This window comes from Tiliqua scincoides, chromosome 2 (genome assembly GCF_035046505.1).
Source record: "Tiliqua scincoides isolate rTilSci1 chromosome 2, rTilSci1.hap2, whole genome shotgun sequence".
Lineage (NCBI taxonomy): Eukaryota > Metazoa > Chordata > Lepidosauria > Squamata > Scincidae > Tiliqua > Tiliqua scincoides.
The window spans coordinates 264,151,397-264,178,424 of NC_089822.1; the positions used below are offsets into that span (position 1 = coordinate 264,151,397).

At 46.4% G+C, this 27,028-nt stretch overlaps 1 protein-coding gene across 1 annotated transcript; it reads left to right on the forward strand.

The window, feature by feature from the left end:
• The first annotated feature begins 5,444 nt into the window (after positions 1-5,444).
• On the forward strand, positions 5,445-26,643 carry LOC136640333 (zinc finger protein 850-like). Its single transcript, XM_066615381.1, has 5 exons — positions 5,445-5,550; positions 6,048-6,130; positions 8,339-8,465; positions 9,942-10,052; positions 21,250-26,643. The coding sequence occupies exons 2-5, from the start codon at positions 6,107-6,109 to the stop codon at positions 23,859-23,861; spliced, it is 2,874 nt and encodes a 957-aa protein (XP_066471478.1). The 5' UTR covers positions 5,445-5,550; positions 6,048-6,106; the 3' UTR covers positions 23,862-26,643.
• The last annotated feature ends 385 nt before the right edge of the window (positions 26,644-27,028 follow it).

Consider the following 27,028-nt stretch of genomic DNA (forward strand, 5'->3'; position numbering starts at 1 on the left):
TTTATTTATTTATTTTAAAAAGGATTTGGGAGGTCATGGCAATCTTTCCAAGCCTGTGCAAGAAAGGGCTAGGATCCAATTCAATCATGGTACTACCTTATCCAAACTCAGTCCCAGAAGAGCCAGCCGGCAGCTGCAGGGCCATGCGCCTCTTGCCTCCCTCGGGGAGCCAATGAGGGAGCACACCTTCAACCCTTGCTCTCCTACAACTGCCTGCTGGCTTTGTTCTGCTGCCCAAGGCCCTGTTCGCCTTCAGACCGCCCAAGGTCCTGCTGGAGCTTCTGTGAAAACCAGCACTGGAAGAAATGTGTGCACCCCAGAAGTGATTGGTGTACAGACATGGCCCAAGGGTGGGACTGGCCAGGTCTGCACTGAGTGCCATGCTTCTTCAGGGCAACTCTACCCTCATGTCGATTTTGTGTATATGGATTCTGGGAGAAATAATTAATGGTGCCAGACGGGCATCAAGATATGTTGGCATGTAAAGCTGGTGCTTCTGGTAGCAACTTTAATACTGGCATAAGAACATAAGAACAACGCCACTGGATCAGGCCATAGGCCCATCTAGTCCAGCTTCCTGTATCTCACAGCGGCCCACCAAATGCCCCAGGGAGCACACCAGATAACAAGAGACCTGCGAGGCTTCCTGGGAATTGTAGTTAAGAACATAAGAAGAGCACCACTGGATCAGGCCATAGGCCCATCTAGTCCAGCTTCCTGTATCTCACAGCGGCCCACCAAATGCCCCAGGGAGCACTCCAGATAACAAGAGACCTGCAAGGCATCCTGGGAATTGTAGTTAAGAACATAAGAACAGCCCCACTGGATCAGGCCATAGGCCCATCTAGTCCAGCTTCCTGTATCTCACAGCGGCCCACCAAATGCCCCAGGGAGCACACCAGATAGCAAGAGACCTCATCCTGGTGCCCTCCCTTGCATCTGGCATTCTGACATAGCCCATTTCTAAAATCAGGAGGTTGTACATGCACATCATGGTTTGTAACCCGTCCAATCCCCTTTTAAAGGCAGCCCAACATGGCTGAATAGCTGAGAAGTAGCTGGACTAGATGAGCCTATGCAGTGATGGGATTCAAATAAATTAACAACAGGTTCTATGTCCTAATGACCAAAAGATATACCGAAAGGTAGTTTAATAATTCATGCATTAAATACTGAAATAAGAACAATAAAAAAAGGTACACAAAACTCGATTATGTTTTAAGAAAGAGTTTTAAAATATTAATGAAAAAATATTAAATACCTGACAAACTGTTATTGAAGATATTTCTATATTGCTGTTTGATTGGCGTCCTCACTTGCAATTTTCTTTGCTTTTATACGAGCATCATCGGCTGTGTGATTTATTCTTAACCATCCTAACCAATGGAGTAGGATTCCATTCCTTTAGCAGTAGGCCGATTAGACTGATAATTATTACGTTTGATATATTAGAAACAGTTAGGCGACTTCTCTTTTCTGATCATATAATGTTCATCTTTGAAAAACCCCTTTCCACTTCTGCTGAACTTACAGCAATTGTTCTGACAATATTTTTAGCTCTTTGAACACTTTCAGGAATTGAATAGTTCTGGGAATTTTTAAAAATGTTTTCCACAAAATCTTTTTGAGTTATGGTACTGCATCAGATATAGTGATAGGTGCAGTATAAGTGACAGATGATGATCGTAAAAGGGGGTGTGCTGTCAACCATGCTTCTGAACATGTGCAGAAGGCAGTGCTTGCCTTGGTTTTTTTACACTTGCAGCCAAAAGGCAAAATAATGCCCTTCCACATTCATTCCACATTCATAAACAGCAAACTTGCAGAGATGAAAGTTGGTATAGAACAATATTCATGACCATTGTTCTGTTGTAACTGGTGGTATGTTATAGATGATAATCTTACTCAAAAGAAATGTAAGAAGGTGGTATGGGAGGCCAAGCGAAACTATGAGGAACGCATGGCCAGCAACATTAAGGGGAATAATAAAAGCTTCTTCAAATATGTTAGAAGCAGGAAACCCGTCTGAGAAGCAGTTGGCCCTCTGGATGGTGAGGGAGGGAAAGGGGAGATAAAAGGAGACTTAGAGATGGCAGAGAAATTAAATGAGTTCTTTGCATCTGTCTTCATGGCAGAAGACCTTGGGCAGATACCGCTGCCCGAACGGCCCCTCCTGACTGAGGAGTTAAGTCAGATAGAGGTTAGAAGATGTTTCAGACCTCATTGATAAATTAAAGATCAATATGTCACCAGGCCCTGATGGCATCCACCCAAGAGTTATTAAGGAATTGAAGAATGAAGTTGCTGAGCTCTTGACTAAAATATGCAACTTGTCCCTCAAAATGGCCACAGTGCCAGAAGATTGGAGGATAGCAAATGTCACGCTGATCTTTAAAAAGGGAAGGAGGGGGGACCCAGGAAACTATAGGCTGGTCAGCCTAACATCTATACCGGGTAAAATGGTGGAATGCCTCATCAAAGATAGGATCTCAAAACACATAGATGAACAGGCCTTGCTGAGGGAGAATCAGCAAGGCTTCTGTAAGGGTAAGTCTTGCCTCACGAACCTTACAGAATTCTTTGAAAAGGTCAACAGGCATGTGGATGTGGGAGAACCCGTAGACATTATATATCTGGACTTTCAGAAGGCGTTCGACATGGTCCCTCATCAAAGGCCTCCACAGTCAGGGAATTAGAGGAAAGGTCCTCTCATGGACTGAGAACTGGTTGGAGGCCAAGAAACAGAGAGTGGGTGTCAATGGGCAATTTTCACACTCTCACATAACACCAGAACCAGGGGACATCCGCTAAAATTGAGTGTTGGGAGAGTTAGAACAGACAAAAGAAAATATTTCTTTACTCAGCGTGTGGTTGGTCTGTGGAACTCCTTGCCACAGGATGTGGTGATGGCATCTGGCCTGGACGCCTTTAAAAGGGGATTGGACAAGTTTCTGGAGGAAAAATCCATTATGGGTTACAAACCATGATGTGCATGTACAACCTCCTGATTTTAGAAATGGGCTGTCAGAATGCCAGATGCAGGGGAGGGCACCAGGATGAGGTCTCTTGTTATCTGGTGTGCTCCCTGGGGCATTTGGTGGGCTGCTGTGAGATACAGGAAGCTGGACTAGATGGGCCTGATCCAGTGGCGCTGTTCTTATGTACTCTTCTGTGCCAGGTGAAATGTACTGTATATACAGTCCAGTTTCCCAGAACTATAGATCAGTAATTTCATCAGGCACAGAAGGGTAAGGCCCAAATTCTAACCAACTTTCTAATGGGACATGTGCTGCATCCGGCAGTAGGGTGGCAGTCACAGAGGCATCCTCAAGGTAAGGGAATTTTTATTTCCTCACCTTGGAGCTGCATTGCTCTTATGTCAGTGCTGGAAAGTGGGTTAGGAAGCGCCCTAAAATTTTCATCACTGGCCTGCTACCAGTTATAATTAGAGCAATAGTCATGAACATGTATATTGATATATAAGAAGAAAATCAACACCACTGGTAATTGGTTGTTTGTTAAGTGATATGTGTCCAGAAATCGCAATAAAAAATCATAAAGTTGGCATAACATATACAGCCACTTGCCACAAGTTCCTTTGCTTCAGTTGTCTGTTTACATTATCCTGCAGGCATGGTTCTGCTTTTACTTATTATGGACTATTTCTATGTTATTTTAGGTGTTTAAGAAATAGTATTATTAGGACTACTTCATAAGTGACAGATCCGAGCTAGGGCTGCAAGTAAAACCTGCCCTTCCGGACTTAGCACTCATCGTCTCATTGATGAGATGGAGGCTTGCAGCAGAAGTTCAACTTGGTATACCTCAGCGATTTTCAACCAATATGCCACGGCACACTGGTGTGCTGTGAATGGTCTACAGGTGTGCCGTGGGAATTTGGGGGGTGATCATTTATTAGTAGGGCCAGTAGGGAATTTGAGCCCCCACCAGCAGCACGGTGTGCCTTGTTAATTAAAAAAAAAACCAAAACAACTAATGGTGTGCCTTGACAATTTTAGAGTCTTGCAGTGTGCCATGAGATGAAAAAGACTGAAAATCACTGGCATAGCATGCTGCAAAATACACATCACACACCCTCTCCACAATTTCCCACCCCATCCCATCCCATCCCACTTAAGTTACAGTCCAGGGAGTATGACCAACCAAGCTATCCACCCTACTGGAGCAGTCAAGCAAAATTATACAGTGGGGTGCAGCAAACTAATTATGGGGCAGCATCCCACAAACATCTGGCATGGCTTAGGGGCCACCTGCCACGATGAAGGATTCAGAGCCCCATCCTCTGCCTGCCTACTCAGAAGTAAGTCCCACCAGAGTCCATGGGGCTTCCTCCCAGGAAAGTGTGGCCAGGACTGCAGCCTGGGAGAGGGCAGTGCTTTCTCTAGCCAGCCTCACATCACCAACCGTGGGGTGAGTAGCCAAGCCAATTCCCTTGCTGCTGCGTCCATCTCGGAGGCTTTCGTGCCTCTTCCTCCTCCTCCTGCTGCTGCTCAGACAGACTGAAGCTGCCCACCAACACAGCGAGCGCCTGCTTGTCTGCCTACTCAGAAGTAAGTGCCATTCTAGTTCATGGAGCTTACTCCCAGGAAAGTGTGGCACAGATTGCAGCCTGAAAGGGGAGATGTCAGTATGCGCCCGCCTGCTGCTGCTTCTGGTCCATTCATTCCCGGCTCCCCCTCGGATCATGGACCCCCCAGGTGGTCTGGGGCCAGGACAAAGCCGCTGCCTGTTTCCTGGGCACCAAGGCGGCTGGAGGGGAAAGGGAAGAGGCTGCGCAGGCAGGCTGGGCTGTGATTCCTGCTGCAGGGCTTGGACTGGCCACCAATCTGTGAGCAGCTACTGCTCAAGCCCTCCTCCGAGCAAGCTTGCAAGGACCAAGCAGGCAGCAGTCCCGCACGATAGCAAACGGTTCTTAGAACTGCGTCCTATGATAGCTAGGGGTTCTACAGAACCCGTGAGAACCGGCGGAATCCCACCACTGGGTTTTATCATGGGGTGGAAAGCTTCTTTTGGGCCCCTTCCCAAAGGGGGAGGGGAAACAGAGTGCAGGAGAGTGGTGACAAGGACGGGCAAGCCTTTCCCCAAAGGCTGCAGAGAAAACCCCCTGAGTATCTCTGGCCAGATTACCAGGAGAGGCAGATGCTTGCAGGACAGAGCTGAACCTGCCACTCGCCCTTCTGCACCCCAATCCAATGCTCAGAGCTCGTCCTCCTTTGCACTGGGTTCAGGGGTGGCAGGGCATTAAGGGCACCCAGAAGCCTCCTCCCTCCCCAAAGGCTGCAGCAAAGGTAGTGTGAACATCTTTGGCAAAAGCAACAAAGAACTACACCTCCCAGCATGCTCTGGATCTAGGGGGAGGGCACTGCTCAAGCATTCCTGGGGATTCATTTTCCGCCTCTCTTTCCTGGTTGGAGGAGGTCTTGGCGGAGGCTGGCAAAGGAGAAGGACCCTGGTTGCTTTGCTGCCCCCAAACACAGGCAGGATCTTCCCTTTGCACTCTGCAGTGGAGGAGAGTGTGTGGCTGCAGAGGTGGGTGGTCTGTGCAACACCCAGGAATAGTGCACTGGGGAGGGGAGGCTCTTCCCTTGGGTGCATTCAGAGTACCTGGCCTTTTGCACTGGGGAGGGGGGAATGGCTCGTCTGTGGACCTCCCTGTGCTGGAGGGAGGAGGGAGGGAGAGGACGATCCCCTGTCCTGAGCACAGTTTCTCTTTGGGGAAACTTGCTAGAAATGACTGCGCCAATTATCACAACCACAAAGGCGGTTGCAGTTGGAGTCGGGGGTGTTTAATAGTGCGCAAGAAGGCCATTTATGGGCCACCTCTGGTTCCTATCACACATTTTCCAACACAACACCTGATGCTTGAATTTTGTCAGAGGTTGGGGAAGAGAGGAGGTCAAAATCCAGACCTCCCCTTGAGACTTTCACTCCAGAATGTCTCCGTCTGCTGCTTTCCAGACTTTGGGACAGGACGTGACGCTGAGAAGACCCAGCCTTGACATGCTTTGTTCTTTCTGCTCCCACAGACTGCAGACTGGCAACCCGGATTCAGTGTGGATCAGCTCTTCCTCTCTCGGACTTCCAAATGGGTACCGCAGATCCAGTTCAGGTATGGAGTTTTAGGAGTACGTTGGTAGTTTTGTGGTGGGGAGCCAAGAGCAGGACAGTTGTGACACGTGTAAAAGTCTGTTGCCGCTTACAGACGATACAGTAAAAGGCCACTGTGAATATTTAAAATGTTGATTTATCAAGTATCTCAATGGAAAAAATTAAGATTAAGTCATTTCTGCCCAACGTTGCATCTGCACAACAAGGATCAAACAGGCACACCTGTGGGTTGGGCAGAAACGGGTTAAAGAAGGAAGGAAGTTGAAAAAAAGGAGTTCTAGAAAGGCTATGGTAGTTTCTCAAACTGTGGATCAGGACCCACTAGGCCAATTTCAGGTGGGTCCCCATTCATTTCAATATTTTATTTTTAATCTGTTAGACTTGATGCTCCCCTGGTATGTGACTGCATTTGGGGAAATGTGACAGACCTGTACTTTTAATAAGCTACTATTTATATTCATTAAACAATGATAGTAAATGGGACTTACTCCTGGGTAAGTGTGGGTAGGGTTGCAGCCTAGGATTGTTAAAAATTTCCCTGCTTGATGATGTTACTTCCGGTCATGGCATCATTTCCGGTGGGTCCTGACAGATTCGCATTCTGAAAAGTGGGTCCCGGTGCTAAATGTGTGAGAACCATTCTGGTCTACTGGTCTAAGCGGTATTGTCTTCAGCAGGTCTGTAGCCTTAACAGGAAGCTACACACCTCCTGCCCTAAAGTTTTCCGGGACAAATCCACGTTCACCATCCAAGGCAGGAATACTCTGCTTCATGCATAGGAAGCGGAGATATGGAGTCAGACCCTCAGTCTGCCTGTGCAAAGGGGGAGGGGAGAGGATGAAACAGAGTGCAGGAGGGTGGTGACAAGGGTGGGCAAGCCTTTCCCCAAAGTCTGCAGAGAAGGCCCCCTGAGTATCTCTGGCCAGATGACCAGGAGAGGCAGGTGCTTGCAGGAGAGAGCTGAACCTGCCACTCTCCCTTCTGCACCCAATGCCCAGAGCTCACCCTCCTTTCCATTGGGTCTAGGGGTGGCAGAGCATCAGGGGCACCCAGAAGCCTCCTCTCCCCCCAAAGGCTGCAGCAAAGGTAGTGTGAGCATCTTTGGCAAAAGCAACAAAGAACTATATCTCCCAGCATGCTCTGGATCTAGGGGGAGGGATACTGTACTTCACGCATAGGAGGCTGAGATATGGAGCCTCAGTCTGCCTGTCCCAGGCTCTGTACTCTGACTGCCAGCAACACCTCAAGAGTCTCAGGCAGGGCCTGGCTTGACTGAAAACCTGGACACTTCAGTTGGAGATTTCACAGATTGACAGCACAGTCCTAAATTGTGCCTGCACTGGCCAAAGGTGTTGCAAATGTTCATAAGAGTAGGCAGTGCCGGTGGGGGGGGGCGGCTGGTACCTTGCTGGTGCTCCATCCAGGCCACTGGCTGAGGTATGTACACCCCTGAGCGGTGCAGCGGCTTTGGGAGGGTGGTGAAAGTTCCGGAGGGGGAAGAGGGTGTGTTTCTGAGCGGGGCAGTTTGGGGGGGGGGTGAATTGAGCCGGGGAGGGGGGCAGAATCAGCAGGTGTCTGCTCTGCCGTATCCTGACCTCTCTCCAGGGCGAGCCAGTGTTACACTAGGATTCTTGGACTTCTGCTAGCTATATAGCTGGTGGAGATTCGAGTAACCTCATAGGACTGGCTGGGATGTTACTTGTGGTAACAGGAAAAACTCCCCTCTACCCACCTCCTCACCTGTGCTGGCTGCTGCGCAGGCCTTGGTTGTGCCGGTGCAGGTGAGGACTGGGCTGCCCATTACTGAGCAGTAAGGCCTCCCTCCTTGTAACCCTCGACAGCATATTGATGAGAACTGTCCTTTCCCAGCAGATCATCCAAAATCTTCCCTCCTGACAGCAGCCATGTAGGCAGAAGAGCACACAGGATGCCAATGAGAAGAGCAAATGCCCGGCTTCCTTGTTCAGCTTTCCCCAAACGTTTTTACCTGTACATCTGCGGAGTCTAAACTGCTGACAAAACTATCTGGATCCATGATTAGGAAAAGATTTTACTTGTTACCTGAAAATACTTGCAGGCTTCTTCTGGTGAGGAAAGGAAGTGTGGATGTTATGTCTGGCTTGGGAGCCACTCATTTCCTTCCTGCACTGGAGATGTGGAGGAAGGTCTGGGGTCCTGGACATTGTCTGAGGGTGTTTTGTTCTTGCAGGGTCCGGTGATTTTCAAGGATGTGGCTGTGCATTTCACTGAGAAAGAGGCAGCTCTGCTGGGCCCAGACCAAAGAGCCTTGTACAAGGAAGTCATGCTGGAGAATTACCGGAATGTGGCCTCTGTGGGTAAGGGGGCTCCTTCCATCATGTGGCCAGTGGCTTTTTCTCGCCCTTTTCCTTTTCAGGAAGACTTTTTTGCTGCCTCTAAAACAGGAATTGGCACCCTACGAACCATGAGCTGTATCTGGTCTGCCAAACAACATCGCCCAGCCCTGTGAAGCCCCAAACCCAGTGGAAGGCCCCAGTCCCAAAGACTATGCTGTGCCTACCTCTCCCTGTTCTTCCTTCATATATGGCAGCTACAAGGCAGGGGGGAGTCGATATCATGATCATGGGGTTAAAGGTTTATGCTAAGCAGAGGGTGAAGCCATTCAGCACATAGCTAGGATGCTGATGGCACTTCTGCTGCCAAGCTCATGGGGGGGGGAGAGCACCCCCACCTGAGAACTCCAGCATTCATCTCTCTGTGGTTCAGGCCCTGTGTAAACTAAATATGAGTAGTTTACAGCTTGCTATGCTTGACGGAGTGCGCTGCTCTCGTGTCATGAGGCTCTGTACTGCCAAGATCAAACGTAACTGGGACTCCCCAGCATCAGCTCTCATGCAACAGGGCAAGACTCCAAAATGCTCTGAGAAGGAGCAGAGGGAGGTGAGCCCAGGAGCCTGGAGCACCAGCATCAAACTGGTTGAGCCAGCTTGGCTTGCAAAGTGCCCACAAAGTGAGGAACACAAGACGGAATCAGGGTCAAGTGCCCACCGCTTGGGGGGTGCAGCACTCACAGAGCCAAGCCAGATGGATCAGCCTCCTGCATGAACTTGAGCTGAACTGAACTGCATCCAGAAACCGAACTGGAGCAGGATTCGGGGCACATCTATTCAGAAGTAAGTCCCACTGTATCCAGTGGGTTTTCTCTCCTGAAGGAAAAAGAGTGTAGCTGGACTGTGTGCATGACTGTGGTCATGGGGGGGAGAGAGGAAGAAGGGAAATCATTTTCCAGAGAGGAGGTTTAAGGGCTGGTCATTGTTAATGCTGTGACCTGTTCTTGCCCCACGTTTCAAGAGGGACGTGGAGAAGCTGGCGCAGGGTGCACACCCTCCATTTGGATTCCTCGGAAATGGCTGAGTTTTGTCTGCCACACAATTGTGTGTCTTTCTTGTCTTTCCTACTTGTGGTGCAATGTATAACTAAACTGCCAGGTGTTCTCCTTCACTTACAATCCATAATTTAAATTGTGTGCCTTATTCAAATTAGAAGCTATGCTTTGTAATAATAAAATTTGCAGTATTTATTATTTAAGTAAAACAAACATTCATAGTTTGTTGGGTTTTTTTATTCTTCCCTTCAATTATTAGATATAGGGATGAACACAGTTCACTCTCCACTCTCAGACGTGGCCTTTGGCCATGGTCCAGAAGAAGCTTGCCGAGCCCTGCTGTCCAAGAATGATTTCACTCCTTTGGTTTCTTCTCTGCCTTCACAGGGAGAGCTCTGAGGGTTCATGGACCTGCAGCTGAACTTATTGTTCTCTTCTCCTTCCTAAGGGCGATTTCCAGACACCAAGCCTGACCTCGTTGCCCAGCTGGAACAAGGGGAAGATCCGTGGGTGCCCGATGCTCAGGGACTGGATGAAGAGGCCTCTGGCTTTTGTGGGGGTAAGTGATCAAAACCCAAAATAATAATGCAGCTGTCCCTTTAGTGAAACATTTCCACTTAACGTATAAACGTATTCGGATTTACCCTAACCGTGGGTGACTAGAGAGGTCAGATGTCTTCTGTATGTGAGGAACAAGGCCTTCAAATCTGGTGATGAGTTGAGGTACAGAGTTGCTAGGGCTGATCTGAAGAGGGGTATTAGGCAAGCCAAGGCTGATTATAAGAGGAGGATTGAAGATTGCTTTTCTAGTAATAATATGAGGCAGGTGTGGCAAGGGGTTCAGCAAATTACGAATTATAAAACGAGAAATGCTGCCCCCACAGAGGGAGATGCTCTGTTGGTGGAGGAGCTGAATAACTTCTTTGCCCAGTTTGAGGTAAATCAAACTGAAGTTGCCACACTACAGTTATCAACTCAGCACGGCTCCCTTCTTGTTGTGGGAGAGCATGATGTGAGGAAGACACTGAAAGCGGTAAATTCAAGGAAGTCTGCTGGACCTGATGGCATTTCCAGCCGGGTGGTAAAAGATGGTGCAGACAAATTGGCTGGGGTTTTGACTAAGATTTTTAATCGGTCTTTATCCCAAGCTATTGTTCCATCGAGTCTGAAAGCTTCCACCATTGTTCCATTGCCAAAGAAGTCCTTCATAAGTAGCTTCAGTGATTATAGACCAGTGGCACTCACTTCTGTTATTATGAAGTGTTTTGAACAATTAGTTAGACAGCACATCATCTCCTGTCTTCCAGACTCATTTGATAGATATCAGTTTGCATATAGGGCAAATAGATCAACAGAAGATGCTATAAACACCATCTTACACACTGCTTTAACTCATTTAGAGTAGCGGGGGACCTATGTAAGAATGCTCTTCGTGGATTTTAGCTCTGCATTTAACACAATTATACCGTACAAACTGATATCTAAACTTAAAGACCTAGGGTTTCCAGATCCAATTTGTATGAGGATCTTGGATTTTCTTTCAAATCACCCTCAGAGGGTGAAATTAAGGGACTTTGTTTCTTCTGCCAGGATTCTCAATACGGTTACTCCACAGGGCTGTGTGTTGAGTCCACTACTGTTTACCATCTATACTTCAGATTGCACCAGTACTTATCCCAGTAATAAGATCATTAAATTTGCGGATGATACCACGTTAGTGGGGCTCATCTCTGAGGATGATGAGTCCGCTTATTGTAAAGAGGTAAAACTGTTGTCTTTATGGTGTGGAAATAATAATCTTATTTTTAACATCAATAAGACTAAGGAGTCTATTGTGGACTTTCGGAAAAGAAAATCTGACATTCGGCCCTTGTGTATGGAGGGTGTTTGTGTAGAGCAGGTGGGTGAGGTTAAGTTTCTGGGGACCATTATGAAGAAGGATTTGACATGGAGTGCAAACACCGCTGCTCTGATCAAGAAGGTCCAACAATGTTTGTACTTTTTGAGACTCCTCAGCAGACAAAAACTGTCTGATACATTGCTGGTAATTTTTTATCACAGCTACATAGAGAGTATTCTATCTTATTGTCTATGTCAGGGGTGTCCAAAGTTTTTGGCAGGAGGGCCACATCGTCTCTCTGACACTGTGTCGGGGGCCGGGGGAAAAAAAGAATTAATTTATATTTAAAATTTGAATAAATTTACATAAATGAATATATTAAAGATGAACTTCTATGAATGAATGAAGGTCTTGCAATAGCTCAAGGCCTATAAAAGGACTTGCACAAAGCAAGGCTGGCCTTTCCTTTGCTGCTGCTACTGCATCACAGACATGAAACAACAAGCATTGGAAGGAGCCCTCATCCCACAGCTCACGCAAGAGGTCAAACAGTCGCCCTCACAATGAGAGCAGTTGCATCGGGCCAGTGTGGGTTCCAACAAATCTCCGGAGGGCCAGAGACACATTGGAGACTGGGGGCTCCCTGAGGGCCGCATTGAGAGGCCTCAAGGGCCACAAGTGGCCCCAGGGCCGGGGTTTGGGCATCCCTGGTCTATGTGTTTGGTTTGCGAGTTGTGCAGTGGTGGAGAGAAAAGTGCTCCAGAGGGTTATCAACACTGCTCAGAGGATTATTGGCTGTTCTCTACGTTCTTTGGAGGAGCTTTACAGTACATACATAAGACCTTTATTGGCATAGATAACAGAAATACGAAACAACAAACAAACAACCAGAACACACACACACACAAACAAACAATAAATAAATAAAACAATCATAATCATCCAATACCCCCTCCCCCATTCACCATAATATAGCAGAAGACCCAGAATTCCGTCCTTCCAGAATCCCAGAAACAAAATTGGCAACCTTGTCAAGAGAGTCAGTTTCCTCTATAGAAAGAAGAGTTTGTAATTTAAATGAATCCTCCCAGCCCTGCATTTTGTTCAGCAGTGGAGCCAGATAGTTCTTACGAAGGGTGTCATGCAGTGGGCAATAAAAAAATGTATGATGTAATGTCTCCACACAATTCCTGTCACAGGTACATCTTCTTTCTGAGTAGGGAATGCCACTAAACCTGCCTGCTAGCAGAGCTGGTGGAAATGCATTGCATCACGCAAGGGAGAATGCTCTACAAGCCTGCGGGCACTGCAGATGATAAAAGAAAGAAGCTGGCTTCCCAAAACTGACTGGGATGTGCAAATGGAGAGGGGAGCAAATGGTGTTAGCTGCACAAAATAGCTCTTGACACTCAGTATCGAGCAATCTTCCCTTGATAGTCCTGTAGGCTTCGCTTAAACCAATCATACCCAGGCTTGCTGTGTCTAGTCCTATTGATTTAAGCTTGGTGAGTTTATCCGCAACCTCCACAGGCAGTACTGGATCAGCCAAAAGCTGGTACATTAGCCCATACAGGGCAGCATTGAAGAGGATTGCAAGCCAAAATTTTACTGATCTCAACCAAGCCAACGTTTTGAGTCTGATAAAACCCACTTCAAGACACATAGCAGAGTATGGAACACATCTGGGAAAACCCAAGATCCTCTGCAGGAAGGAGGCCTGTATGCTCTCAGTTGAATGATTCAAGGTCTTATGCCAGATTGGAAAGCCATAAAGAACTTGTGAAAGTACCTTAGCCTTGAATCCCTCTAAAGCAACTGGGACATATCTGTTACCTTGGCTAAAGAAAAACCGGGAAATTGCAAGGGATGAGATTTTTGATGCATTTAGGACTGCATTCCAATGAGAAACCCACGAATGCTTGTAGTGGAAATTAATGCCTAAATATCTGAATGTCTTTACCTGTTCCATTTTGTTGCCCATAAATGGCCATTTAAATGGTTTCCAATTGTTGACAAACACCATGATTTTAGATTTAGAGTAGTTAATCTGTAACTTGTTGGATGTAAAATACTCTATAGATTTATTAAGTAGACGTTTTAAGCCAATTCTTGTTCAAGAAATAAGAGCCGCATCATCCGCATACAGTAATAGCGGCACTAGATAGGACCCAAGTATCGGGCAGTGACCATCCACTGCCTTCAAGGCCGGGGCTAAATCATTCAGGAACAGGTTAAATAGCATGGGAGCCAGAATGCATCCCTGCTGAACCCCTTTGTTTATAACAATGGGGTGTGTGAGGCTACCACTCCTGGTATATCTGACTTTACATGATGTGTTGGAGTATAAGATCTTAATTAACATCAATAGTCTTTTATCAATCCCCATGCTGGCTAATTTAGACCAAAGGAGATCTCTATCAATGGAATCAAATGCAGCTCTTAGATCAAGAAAAGCCTCATAGAGTCTTGCCTTGGCTTTCTTAATCTGTTTATGGACTAGGTGAGATAAAATTAAAAAATTATCCATTGTTGATTTGCCCCAACAAAATCCTGATTGCTCAGGCCCTAGGATATCCTCAGAGTTGATCCAGGTGAAAAGCTTATTACTTAGGTATTTCGCATATGTTTTGCCTATTACGGAGAGCAAGCTGATAGGCCAGTAATTCGCAGGGAGCTTGGGGTCACCCTTTTTAAAAACTGGAATGATTGTTGCCGAGACCCAGTCTTTGGGAACTAGGCCAGTTCTGTCGATCGTTGTGAAGAGGGGTGCAAGCAAGTGCGCCCACAGGATCACATTTTAAGAGTTCAGATGGTATTTGATCCGTTCTGGCAGTTTTCCCTGATTTCAATTGATCTATTATCTGTATAATCTCCATGGGCATCACAGGGGACCAGATAGGTAGATCAGAAGAAGTAAAGTCAGGTTGGGTATCTGTGGATTTGCTCTTATCAAAAAATAATTCTGAAAAATGTTTAATCCACTTAGAAGAAGAGATTACAACTGGGTCATACATTTTGGAGCTAAGAGAGCCTGATACCACGGCCCAAAATTGTTTGTTATTTTTTTGCTGTATTGCTTGCAACAACTTGATGCATTGAGCATGGGTATACTTCTGCTTTTTATCTAACAGTAAGGCATTAAATTGTTTTTTGTAGAAAAAATATTTAACTGCCTCACATGGAGCGTTAGACTTTCTGAAGGTCAAATAAGTTGCTCTGATCAATGCCTTGAGATCTCTGCATTCTTTATCAAACCAGTCCTTTTTATTTGACACACCATGTGTAGTGCTCCGCTTAGGGTTGGAACCCAGGGTCCTAAGGATGTGATCAATTAGGCTTTCAAATGACTGGATTTGGGCAAAGGGGTCAGGCTCCTTCAAAATGGCTGATAATAAATCTATACTTGTTGACTCCCTAATTAACTGATGGAAATTTAAAGAAAGGGTGTCGTTCACCATGATTTTACCACTACTCTCTGGGTTTACTTCAACCCCTGGGTGTGCTGGTGTTCTCCCCGAGTGTAGATCAAGTACCAGGGTTAGAGGGAGGTGATCACTAATGGTAAGATCCCCGATGTCAAACTCTTTCACATGTGGTTTCAAAGACATGAACACGAGAGCATAGTCTATGACGCTTGACCCACATGTATGTAAATTCACCAGCATTGGGGTACTCCTTTAACCCATTAAGCCAGAGCAGATTAGAAATAATGGAAAATCTTGCAAGGGCCAAGCCATTAGCATTGTAATGAGAATCCTTTGACCATCTATCTAACGTACAAAATGAGGGGAAAGAATCTTCTTCATCCACCATCCATGCTCTAGAATAGATTTGATTAGAGTTTCCAACCCTGGAATTCAGCAAAACAACTTCAGCTAGAGGATGGTCCCTCTTGAGGTCATCTATACCAGTCAAGAGGTCACTCCAGATAGAGACATTAATACATAATAAATCAATAGCTTCACAGGATATCATTAAAGCTTGCTTCTTACAAAACCCTGAAATTGTGGCTAGGGAGCAGCGTTTAAGATGCTGTGCCACCAGTGTGGCTAAGCCTGCTGATGGGCGCCCACGAGAATTAGGTTTAATAGCAGGGAGCAAAAAAGCTTTATGTCCATTAAGATGCAATTGGCCCTGGACCCACATCTCTTGCAACATGATTACATCAGAGGTTCTAAGATAGCTTAAAAAATTGGTGTCATTTTCCTTGCTCCTCCATCCTGCAATATTCCAGGAAAGGATTCTCAAAAAGGGAGAGACCAAGTCAGGAGAAGGGTTGATCAGTCAATCTTCATTCATGGGCAGATTCTCAGTTTCCAGGGGGGCATGAGACACATGGCTAGATGAGGCTTCCATGAATAGCACAGAATCTCTTGAATTAATAACATGTTCCCTGGGTGAAGTAGTTTCTGATTCAGATTGATGACCCAAAGCTTGCTCTGGAAGAACCGAAGGATGCGTTCTGCCAGTCAGAGCTTCCTCATTAGGACTAATAAGTTCTGCTCTAACTTTATCCAGGCATTTTATTATGTTTACTTGTTCCATCCTTGGAAGGCTCTTGAAAGCATTTATAGCTCCATCCACAATCTCATCTTCTTCTTGAGAAGGAGAGGGAGGAAAATTTCCTCCATCTGGAGGCTCCTGGTGGATCTCAGCCTGTATGAGCAACTTTCAAAGGGGGTCTGCTTCTAGAGATGATATTTGAGGGTCTCGTGGAGATGAACTCTTCAAAGATGCAGATGAACATTGGGTCAATATGATGTTTGTTAATTCCTGCCAAACTGTCTCAATTTTTTTGACCATCTGAAATTGCTTTTGTCAAGGGAGAACTCTGTATGCCTCCAGAGCCTCCCTGGTTAGCGTGTCCTCGTCTATATCCAGTTGGAGCAGCAGGTCCATGGACTGAGAGCTTGTATCACCGCTGTGAGGACTAGTATTCTGAGGAGGCGTTGTAGCTTGTGAAGAAGCATTAGGCAAACACTAAGTGATATCACCAGTGTCTGAGATCTCCCCTGAGCTGAACACAGAATTCCTCAGAAGCTGATTCCTGGCACAAACTGTGTCTGAGGCAGGCAACTCATCCTGTACTTCTGTGGATGAGTTTGTAATCCTCACAGGAGTGGCAGGCATTATCTCCATTGGGCAGTCTATTTCTGTGTCTGCACTGCTGGCGTCCGAAGGTGCACATGCTTTGCAAAGAAGGCCATTTTGGTCTCCTGATGCATTTGGCTCCAATGACACAGCAGTTCCAGTTGTATTCTGTCCGTTCAGAGACCCGTGCAGGTCCTCTTGGGGTCTGAAGGTCTTCTTCCGTGGTGGCAAATTTACTGGTACCTTGGGTGGAGGCTTGGGAACCGGTGATTGAGCCTGGGAGTTGCTGCTAGATGCTGGGCTCTTCCTTTTAGGCTTTCTTTTCCCAGCTTCTGAGTGTTGGACATTAGGTAAGCTATAGCATCCTTGGGTGCTTTGCTTTGTTGCACTAGAAGTGAGGCTTTTAACTTCAGTAGTAGACTAACAAAGCTGTCAGTGGCCGCTTTCAGATCAGAGACTGTTGACATAACATCCAAGTGTAATGAGGACCAAGGATCAGCTGTGTTTTCAGCAAGCTGATTACACTTATCACCTGACTGAGGGCTGGGCATCTGGCCAAAATTGGCCGGCCTTGGAACTGCAGAAGAGACTGATAATGGAGGCTTCAAATGGTTTCTCTGGAACAGTGGATTAGTATGCATTTCACCAAACACCCGGTTTTGGAAGATGCTATATTTTTCAAGAATGTACTTCCTCTCATGAAGCAAGCGAGGAATCCTGTGAGTCTTGAATTTCAACAAGATGCAAGAACATTGTGGCATTTGGTGCCACCGAGGGAACCTAATCAATTCAATTATATCAATATTGTGTATGTCAAGACAGAGTAGCCTGGATAGTGAGTCTAGTGCTCATGGTTTATTTGTCCATTTTCCCCAGTTGAGGGACATGTGCCAGATCACTAACATCAGTTGGTTTCTCAGCAACTGACGGGCCAAGTTCACATGGGGTTCTGAACTCACCCCTTCTACAGACAGGAGTGGGTTTCTTGGATGTCTGAAGTGAGTGTCCAAATGCTGTACAGGATGGGGGGGTGAGAGAAGAGGGCTTTGAATATCCTTATGAAGCAAGTCCAGCTTTGATAAAATAGAGTTGAACTGCCGGCAGATGTATACGATCGTATTCCCCATTGTTATGGAATAATCTCCTAGAACAGTTAAAAACTGATTACTAGTAGCACTCTCTTCCTGCAGTGAGAGCTTGATATCTGAGTCGTGTGATATCGTGTAGTGAGAGCTTGATAGTGTGAGTCGTAGATATCTCCCAGCTGGGAGGAGGGGGGCCGCTGGTCTCCCCCTTCTGACTCCATGGTAGTGTCTTGGACATCAAGGACAGCAAACTTATTATAGGAGATAAAATTAGGCTCACTCACATGATGCATCCAGGAGAGTTCATCCAGGCATCTTTGTTTTGAGGATTTGCCGGGAGAGTTACCATGTTCTGAATGGTTTCTCTGTCTCCTCTTTTTCCCATGGTCTCCGCGTTGTGGAATAACAATCCACTGTAATCCACGCATAGTTGTAAACAAAACAGGAGCTGCCAGTGCCTTTTGGTTCAAGGACAATTTCTGAGACCTCCCAGACAAGAATTAAACCAGAGGTCCTATCTAGGGAAGAAAAAATTAGAAACGACTAGGAGCGGTCGGCAGAGATAACCTACTAGGCGGCCATTTTTCAAAGTCCACCTCTGCGAATTATCGCTTTACAGTAAAAGGTGTATGCTGAAGACCTTAAAAATTTTGAGAGATCCCTCGCATCCTGGTTACCACTTTTTGAATTATTGCCACCAGGAAGAAGATACAGGGTGATAAGAACAAGAAGGAGTAGATTAAAGAACAGTGTTTACCCCAGTGCAGTGTCTAGATTAAATGCGGCAGTACAGTGAATATGTTGAACTGAGTTTTAGTAATGTGGTGATTGTATATGTAGTCTGCCTGACTTTGTTGTATTATTGTTTTGTTTTGGTCTTGTCTTGTTTTACCTTGTGAAAGCACCTAATTTCGTTGTACTTGTGTACACAGGTACAATGACAAATAAATTTTCTATTTCTATTAACTTTTATGTCATCATTGAACATAAGAACATGAGAAGAGCCCCGCTGGATCAGGCCATAGGCCCATCTAGTCCAGCTTCCTGTACCTCACAGTGACACAGGACAGCAAGAGACCTGCACCCTGGTGCCCTCCCCTGCATCTGGCATTCTGAGTTACCCTACTTCTAAAATCAGGAGGTTGCACATACCCATCATGGCTTGTAGCCTGTGATGGAATTTCCCTCCAGAAATTTTTCCAATCCCCTTTTAACGGCATCTAGACCAGATGCCATCACCGCATCATGTAGCAAGGAGTTCCACAGACTAACTAACCACTGGTAAAGAAATGTTTTTCTTTTGTCTGCCCTCATCTCCTGACACTCAATATTAGTGGATGTCCCCTGGCTCTGGTGTTGTGTGAAAGGGAAAAGAGACTCCCTCTATCCACTCTGTTCATCCCCTATATAATTTTGTATGTCTCAAAATTTGTATGTCTCAAAATTGTTGAATCCAGCAGGGGTCTTCTTTTATATTTTTTGAAGTGTTTTTGCAACTCCATTTTCCTCTTAAGAGATGCTGATTAATATTTGTATTGTGTTTTGATCTCTATGAACTGCCTTGGAGGTTCTTATTCAAAGATGGCCTATAAATATTTGTAATGTATAAATCATAAGGCTGCAGTAGGTTCTGGAAGAACTGCCGGATCCTGGCCCCATCTCCTGCTGCCCGCCCACCCGCCTTCCCCATGCCCCCCAGACTCCCGCACCGGCCTGGAGATGCCAGCGCAAACTTATCTTCCTCCATCACTGCGGAGGCTGGATGCAGCCTCTGTAATGGTTTAGCTGACTTCCACAGAGGTGCAAATAGGCTTTACAACATGTTTGTGACCCTCCTGGGCCAGTGCAAAGTACTTGAGTCAGCCCAGGTGCAATTAGGATTGCACTGTAAGTGTGCTTTCTCCTTTTACTCTCTTACTCTGTTTAGTTTGGGCTCCTACTCTCAGGTGAACTCTGGTCATCTCAGAGTGGATCTGTTTAGACGAGTTTTAGCGCCCTGTCCAAATTATGCCTTCTTGCTTTGATTGATTGATTGATGGCCCTCATTTAGCTTCTGTGTCCCAATGTACTGGACCTCTAAATTATGTTCTAACTTAGATTAAGTTCTAAATTGGCTTAAGAATAAGGTAAAGTTAGATAAAGTAGAAAAGCTTCCTTTCCTCTTTTTCCTCCTCTGTGTTGTTTACTTTCAAAGTGCCTCTACCTTGAGCTCTTACTCTCCAGTAGACTCTGCTGCTCCTCAGAGTAGGCCTATGTAGACTTGGGATGTAACTCCCTTCAGAATCAGCTCCCTGTCTAAAGTCTGCCTTACTGCTTTTAATTAAGTAATCACTTAAGTATTACCTTTATTGTGCTCACCCAGCTCCTGTGCCCCAAATTACTGGAACTTAGAAGTCCTCCCTCAGGTGAGATGAAGTGCTAACTTTAGGTAAAGCTAAATTTGAAAATTGATTTTAGGTTAGAAAACTGAAAATACACTTCCCTTCTCTTACTCCTCCTCCTCCTCCTCCTGCTCTCCCTCTCCTAAACATAGAGAATACATTTGCCTTCTCCTTCAATTCCTCCCTCTCCTTATAGGGATGTACAGATGCTTAACTTGCTCTATCTTACTTGGCACTTCATTCCAGGAGGCCACCATTCCTGTCCTGCCTTTCTGGGAAATGGTCCATTTATCTTAAATTCATGGCTTTTGCAAAATAAACTTCACTAGACCAGTCCAGTGCTTCTTAAACCTTTTCCCACTGGGACCCACATTGAAAGTGACACTCTATTGGGACTCAGCTTTCTGAGCCTTAAGAAACAGTTTCACTTTACCAATAATTCAGGCCTCTGTTTTTCTCTTTTTTAATAAGGTGGGGGAGGGTCCACATTCTGGAACGTTTGTTGAGCTCCACGTTTATTGGATCAGGACCATACTCATGGCCTTGCATTCCCCTTTGCCTTGCCTTCAGTAAGGGCTGAGGTACATGCACAAGTAAGGGTGCATCACTCAGTTTCACCTTCCATAGGGCTCTAAACCTTTTGCTTGTCAGCTGGGGGGGAGAATTTCCTTCTCAAGAGCGCATTGGGGATTGTGTTCATAGAACTGAGACCATTTTGGTAGTATTGCTTCCCCCTCAGCCTGCTCTTCAATGTTAACCAAGGTAGGTTTGCATACTCATGAGTAAACATGTACATGTTGCTCCGTTTCCATAGGGCTCAATATGGCTGACCTTGTCAGCTATCACCTTGTAAGGGCGCAATCCTAACCCATTATGTCAGTACTTTCCAGCACTGGCATAGCGGTGCCAATGGGACATGTGCTGCATCTTGCAGTTGGGTGTAACTCACGGAAGCCTCCTCAAAGCAAGGGAATGTTTGTTCCCTTACCTCAGAGCTGCATTGCCCTTAAGTCTGTGATGGAAAGCACTGACATAAGGAGTTAGGATTGCGTTCTAAGTTACTAAAAATGACAAACTGACAAACTCACCAAAATTCATATTGTGGCCCATAGTTTGGGTATCAGTGCACTAGAACAATTAAAACTTACCAGTGAATCAGTAAACAAAAATACTGATCTAACCAAGGACTGGGCAGAGGCTGGCAAGATTCTGCTTTGCTTGCCACTAAAATCCTGAATTTCACAAGCAAAACCAATTGCAAAACAGTGGCTGGATATATACACAAAATGCCTCTGAGGACAAGGATTTAGACATGCCATTTCTCTGTTCTCATGCTGAAAATATTTTCTTTTGTTCCAGGAAGCAGCAGACAAGATAATGAGGATCAGGGGCAGCCCCACTGGATGCCATCAAAAATTATCATGCATGATGTACAAGATGTGACTTTCAGAGACCAAGAAAGAATAGAGAAGAAGGAGCAAAGACAGACAGGGAAATGGAGAAGTCAATGGGAAGCTTTTCAGGGTGGAAATGTCATCCTCGTAGAACCAGAAAAAGAAAACAGAGAGAGCGAGGAACAAGGCTCTCAAGATGCAAAAACTTTCAGGAGTACATCAAAATTGAGAAGGCATCACACAAACTATACAGGGGTGAAGAACTATGAACGCTTGGAGTGTGGAAAAAGCTTCACATGGACCAAAACCCTGACTGTCCATCAGAGAATCCACAAAGGGGAGAAACCATATAAATGCTTGGAGTGTGCAAAGAGCTTCAGTTGGAACAAAAGCCTGACTTTGCATCAAAGAACCCACACAGGGGAGAAACTCTATAAATGCTTGGAGTGTGGAAAGAGCTTCAGTGTGAGCTCACACCTGACTGTGCATCAAAGAACCCACACAGGGGAGAAACCATATCAGTGCTTCGAGTGTGGAAAGAGCTTCAGTCAGAGCTCACACCTGGCTGTGCATCAAGGAACCCACAGAGGAGAGAAACCCTATAAATGCTCCGAGTGTGAAAAGAGCTTCACAGACCGTAGAACACTAACTGGACATCAAAGAACCCACACAGGGGAGAAACCCTATAAATGTTCCGAGTGCGGAATGAACTTCAGTCACAACTCAAGCCTGACTGCACATCAAAGAACAGTTCACAAAACTGAGAAGCCATATAAATGCTTGGAGTGTGGAAAGTGCTTCACTGAGAGGTCAACCCTGACTGTGCATGAAAGAACCCACACAGGGGAGAAACCCTATAAATGCTTGGAATGTGGAAAGTGCTTCAGTGTGAGTTCAGGCCTGACTGTGCATCAGAGAACCCATACAGGGGAGAAACCATATCAGTGCTTTGAGTGTGGAAAGTGCTTCAGTCGGAGTTCAGGCCTGACTGTGCATCAGAGAACCCACACAAGAGAGAAACCCTATAAATGCTTGGAGTGTGGAAAGAACTTCAGTGACCGCTCAGGCCTGACTATGCATCAAAGAATCCACACAGGGGAAAAACCATATCAATGCTTGGAATGTGGAAAGAGCTTCAGTCAGAGTTCAACCCTGACATGGCATCAAAGAACCCACACGGGAGAGAAACCTTATAAATGCTTGGAGTGTGGAAAGAGCTTCAATAACAGCTCACACCTGGCTGTGCATCAAAGAACCCACACAGGAGAGAAACCCCATAAATGTTTGGAGTGTGGAAAGAGCTTCAGTCACAGCTCAAGCCTGACCGCACATCAAAGAAGAGTCCTCAAAGGTGAGAAGCCATATAAATGCTTGGAGTGTGGAAAGAGCTTCAGTCAGAGTGCAAACCTGACTATGCATCAAAGAACCCACACAGGGGAAAAACCATATCAATGCTTGGAGTGTGGAAAGAGCTTCAGTCAGAGCTCAACCCTGACATGGCATCAAAGAACCCACACAGGAAAGAAACCCTATAATTGCTTGGAGTGTGGAAAGAGCTTTGGTAGTAGCTCACACCTGGCTGTGCATCAAAGAACCCACACAGGAGAGAAACCCTATAAATGTTTGGAGTGTGGAAAGAGCTTCAGTCACAGCTCAAGCCTGAGTGCACATCAAAGAAGAATCCCCAATGGTGAGAAGCCATATAAATGCTTGGAGTGTGGAAAGAGCTTCAGTTGGAACAAAAGCCTGACTTTGCATCAAAGAACCCACACAGGGGAGAAACTCTATAAATGCTTTGAGTGTGGAAAGAGCTTCAGTCAGAGATCAACCCTAACTGTGCATGTAAGAACCCACACAGGGGAGAAACCGTATCAGTGCTTCGAGTGTGGAAAGAGCTTCAGTCAGAGCTCACACCTGGCTGTGCATCAAGGAACCCACAGAGGAGAGAAACCCTATAAATGCTCCGAGTGTGAAAAGAGCTTCACAGACCGTAGAACACTAACTGGACATCAAAGAACCCACACAGGGGAGAATCCCTATAAATGTTCCGAGTGCGGAAAGAACTTCAGTCACAGCTCAAGCCTGACTGCACATCAAAGAACAATTCACAAAACTGAGAAGCCATATAAATGCTTGGAGTGTGGAAAGTGCTTCACTGAGAGGTCAACCCTGACTGTGCATCAAAGAACCCACGCAGGGGAGAAACCCTATAAATGCTTGGAGTGTGGAAAGTGCTTCAGTGTGAGCTCACACCTGACTGTGCATCAAAGAACCCACACAGGGGAGAAACCATATCAGTGCTTCGAGTGTGGAAAGTGCTTCAGTGTGAGTTCACGCCTGACTGTGCATCAGAGAACCCACACAGGGGAGAAACCCTATAAATGCTTGGTGTGTGGAAAGAGCTTCAGTCAGAGCTCAACACTGACTGCTCATCAAAGAACCCACACAGGGGAGAAACGCTATAAATGCTTGGAGTGTGGAAAGAGCTTCATTCAGAAAACAAACCTGACTGTTCATCAAAGAACCCACAAAGGGGAGATACCCTATTGGTGTGGAAAGAGCTTCACTGAACGTTGAAAAATAACTGTGCATCAAAGAACCCACACAGGGGAGAAACCCTATAAATGCTCCGAGTGTGGAAAGAGATTCACTGAACGTCGAAAACTAACTGTGCATCAAAGAACCGTGAGCGTTTTTAGGGATTTACCTGTTTTATAATCTTTCTATGTAATCATATATCCAGTGAGTTATCCTAAGGAGCCAGAAATGGTTATTGCTCTGCAAATTGACAGCTGAGGGCCTAGTGTCATGGCTGCAGGCAGAGGCTTGCAGTTTCAGCTTAAAGTCTGCCTACGCAGCAGATAAAGTGCAAAACATGTTTATGACCAAAAGCTCAGTCGGCTGGGGGCCAGGGACTTTTGTTGGAAGAACAAATATGGTCAGCATGTTCAGGGCAAGATGATCTCCAGATTTGAGAATTGTGAAAAGTCCCAAAAATGAGAGCCAAGTTGCATCAGGGGTCTCATTAAACTTCCACCAGGCCAGCCGGTTGACGTCCACCAGCTTCAGGCCACCTCGCGCCCCTCCTCCCGCAAGTCACACAAAGTGAACTTGCCTTCTCTCCCCAGCCGCCGCTCAGATATCACTCCTGCCGCCTGCTCTCCTCCATGTGGCCTCCACCTTCTGGCAGAGACACCCCTGAGCATCCCTGAGCTCCAACAGAGGTCACCTTGGCTTCATGATGTCATAAAGGGGATCATGTCATAGAGGCACCTGCTGGGAGGAGTGGAGACTACCTGGCCCTCCCATCCCACCTCAGCTACTCAGCCATGTTGGGCTGCCAGTATTAAAGTTGCTACAAGAAGCACCAGCTTTACATGCCAACATATCTTGATGCCCGTCTGGCACCATGAATTATTTCTCCCAGAACCGATATACACAAAGTGGACATGAGGGTAGAGTTGCCCTGAAGAAGCGTGGCACTCAGTGCAGTCATGGCCGGTCACACCCCTTGGGCCATGTCTGTACACCAATCACTTCTGGGTGCACACATTTCTTCCAGTGCTGGTTCTCACAGAAGCTCCAGCAGGACCTTCGGCGGTCTGAAGGTGAACGGGGCCTTGGGAGGCAGAGCAAAGCCAGCAGGCAGTTGCAGGAGCGCAAGGGTTGACGGTGTGCTCCCTCACCAGCTCCCCAAGAGAGGAGAGAGGCGCATAGCCCTGCAGCTGCCAGCTGGCTCTTCTGGAACTCAGTTTGGATAAGGCAGTACCATGATTGGATTAGATCCTAGCCTTTTCTTGCACAGGCTTGGAAAGACTGCCACGACCTCCCACAACTTTGAAATACATAGTTCCAGCAGAGGTCTGTGTTTCGTTACATTCTTTTAATCCTTCTCCTAAAGTCCGCTCTATCAGTAACATCTGCTCTCAGGACTCTGGACAGAGAGGAATGGATGGCTTCTGCTATAAAAATAACACCCAAGGTGGTTCTCCAACTTTTAGCACCAGGACCCACTTCTTAGAATGTCAATCTGTCTGGGACCCACCGAAAGTGATGTCATGGCTGGAAGCAGCAGCATCAAGCAAATTAAAATAAATAATTATCAAAAATTAAATTCAGGTAAAGAAATAAGGCTGCAATCCTAACCACACTTTCATGAGAGTAAGCCCCATTGAACAAAATAGGACTTACTTCTGAGTAGACCTGGTTAGGATTGTGCCCTTATTGAATAATTAGAAGCCAACCCTGTTCCACCAAGTGAATTTTCCGTGCAGCCTGCATGCAGTAACACCCCTTCCCCCAAGAAAAATTCAGTCAGATTTTCTGCCTTATCCAGTGCCCAGTTCAGTTTAAGTTAAACCGCATCACTCTCAGGACCCACCTAGCTTTGCATGGCTAAAAAAGAAAAAAAATGCAGCTTACCAGCTCAAGCCTGTTTTATTCTTTTTGGGGGGGGGCGGGGGGGCGTTGGCTTCTGGAGCATCTGTTGAACTCCACTGTCATTAGATCGGGAGCATTCGGGTGGCCTTGTGTTCCTCTTTGCCTGACCTGACCACTAGCCGAGGCATGTTTGCTTAGTCATGACTAAATGCGAACGTGTAGCTTAGTTGTGCTTTCCATAGGGCTCAATACATTTGTCAGCTTGGAGGGAGGGACTTGCTTTGCTGGTGTTTGTGGGGGGTTCGTTCATCAGAACAGGACCATTCTGGTGCCACTGGGTTTCTCTCAGCCTGCGCTTTCCAACGGTCTCAGAGACCAATCCTGAACTTGCTGCGTCAGTGTGCTGCTGGCGTGCACTGTCACAAATGTGTTAGACTGCAGAGTAGCAAAGAGGAAAGAGGGGGAGGCGGGGATGAGGCGTTCCTGGGAGGGGGGAGGCATGTGGAGGGCTTGGAGAGGACAGAGGGGAGGTTTATTGTGGAGGCCAAATTCCCCTTCTCCCGAGGTGCCGTCTGCAGCTGCGGTGGGAGTGCAGGATGCAGCGTGCCACAGGAGCTCAGGATTGGGCTCTGAGGCACGTTCACTTACTCATGAGTAAACACAGGATATGGCTCAGTTTCACTTTCCATAGGGTTCCATGCATTTGTCTTCTCAGCTATCAGCTTAAGCTTCACGACCCAGCAACAACCAGCTCATGACCCACAGTTTGAGAAATGTTTAAATAGGCTCTTAGTCCACCAACTGATTCATTATTCAGTGACGTTTGCAAAGATCTGTATTCAGCTCAGAAAAATAATTGGTTGGACTTCAGGAAGCCGCAGGCTCTTGGTTGTTTTTGCTGCTCCTGCACCATCCAGAATGGGGCCCTGCTCCAAGCAGGCTGTGGGACTTTGATGTCTGCACGGCAGCCGGCCTTTCAACTGGTACATAAGAACATACGCACAGCCCCATTGGATCAGGCCATAGGCCCAGCTTCCTGTATCTCACAGCTGGATTAGATGGGCCTATGGCCTGATCCAGTGGGGCTGTTCTTATGTTCTTATGTACCTGTTGAATGACCGGCTGCTGTGCAGATATCGAAGTCCCACAGCCTACTTGGAGCAAGGCCTTTGCAGCAAGAAGGGAAGCTACATCGATTGAACCTGGCAGCTGTTGAAGGCACAGGCACACTTCTAGGAGGGGGGTGGGCAAAAGACAATAGTGTGCAGAGTTATTTGGCAATAAGACCTGCCGCTCTGCTCATCTCCAACCTCCACAGTGGTTCCACAAACTGTGGGATGGGACTCACCGATGGGTCGTGACCT

What these genes read in the sequence shown, in the direction of transcription:
- LOC136640333 (XM_066615381.1), top strand. Translation starts at nt 6,107, where the DNA reads ATGGGTACCGCAGATCCAGTTCAG. An exon ending in GTACCGCAGATCCAGTTCAG is followed by an intron (nt 6,131 to 8,338) that starts GTATGGAGTTTT and finishes TTGTTCTTGCAG; the next exon opens with GGTCCGGTGATTTTCAAGGA. An exon ending in CCGGAATGTGGCCTCTGTGG is followed by an intron (nt 8,466 to 9,941) that starts GTAAGGGGGCTC and finishes CTCCTTCCTAAG; the next exon opens with GGCGATTTCCAGACACCAAG.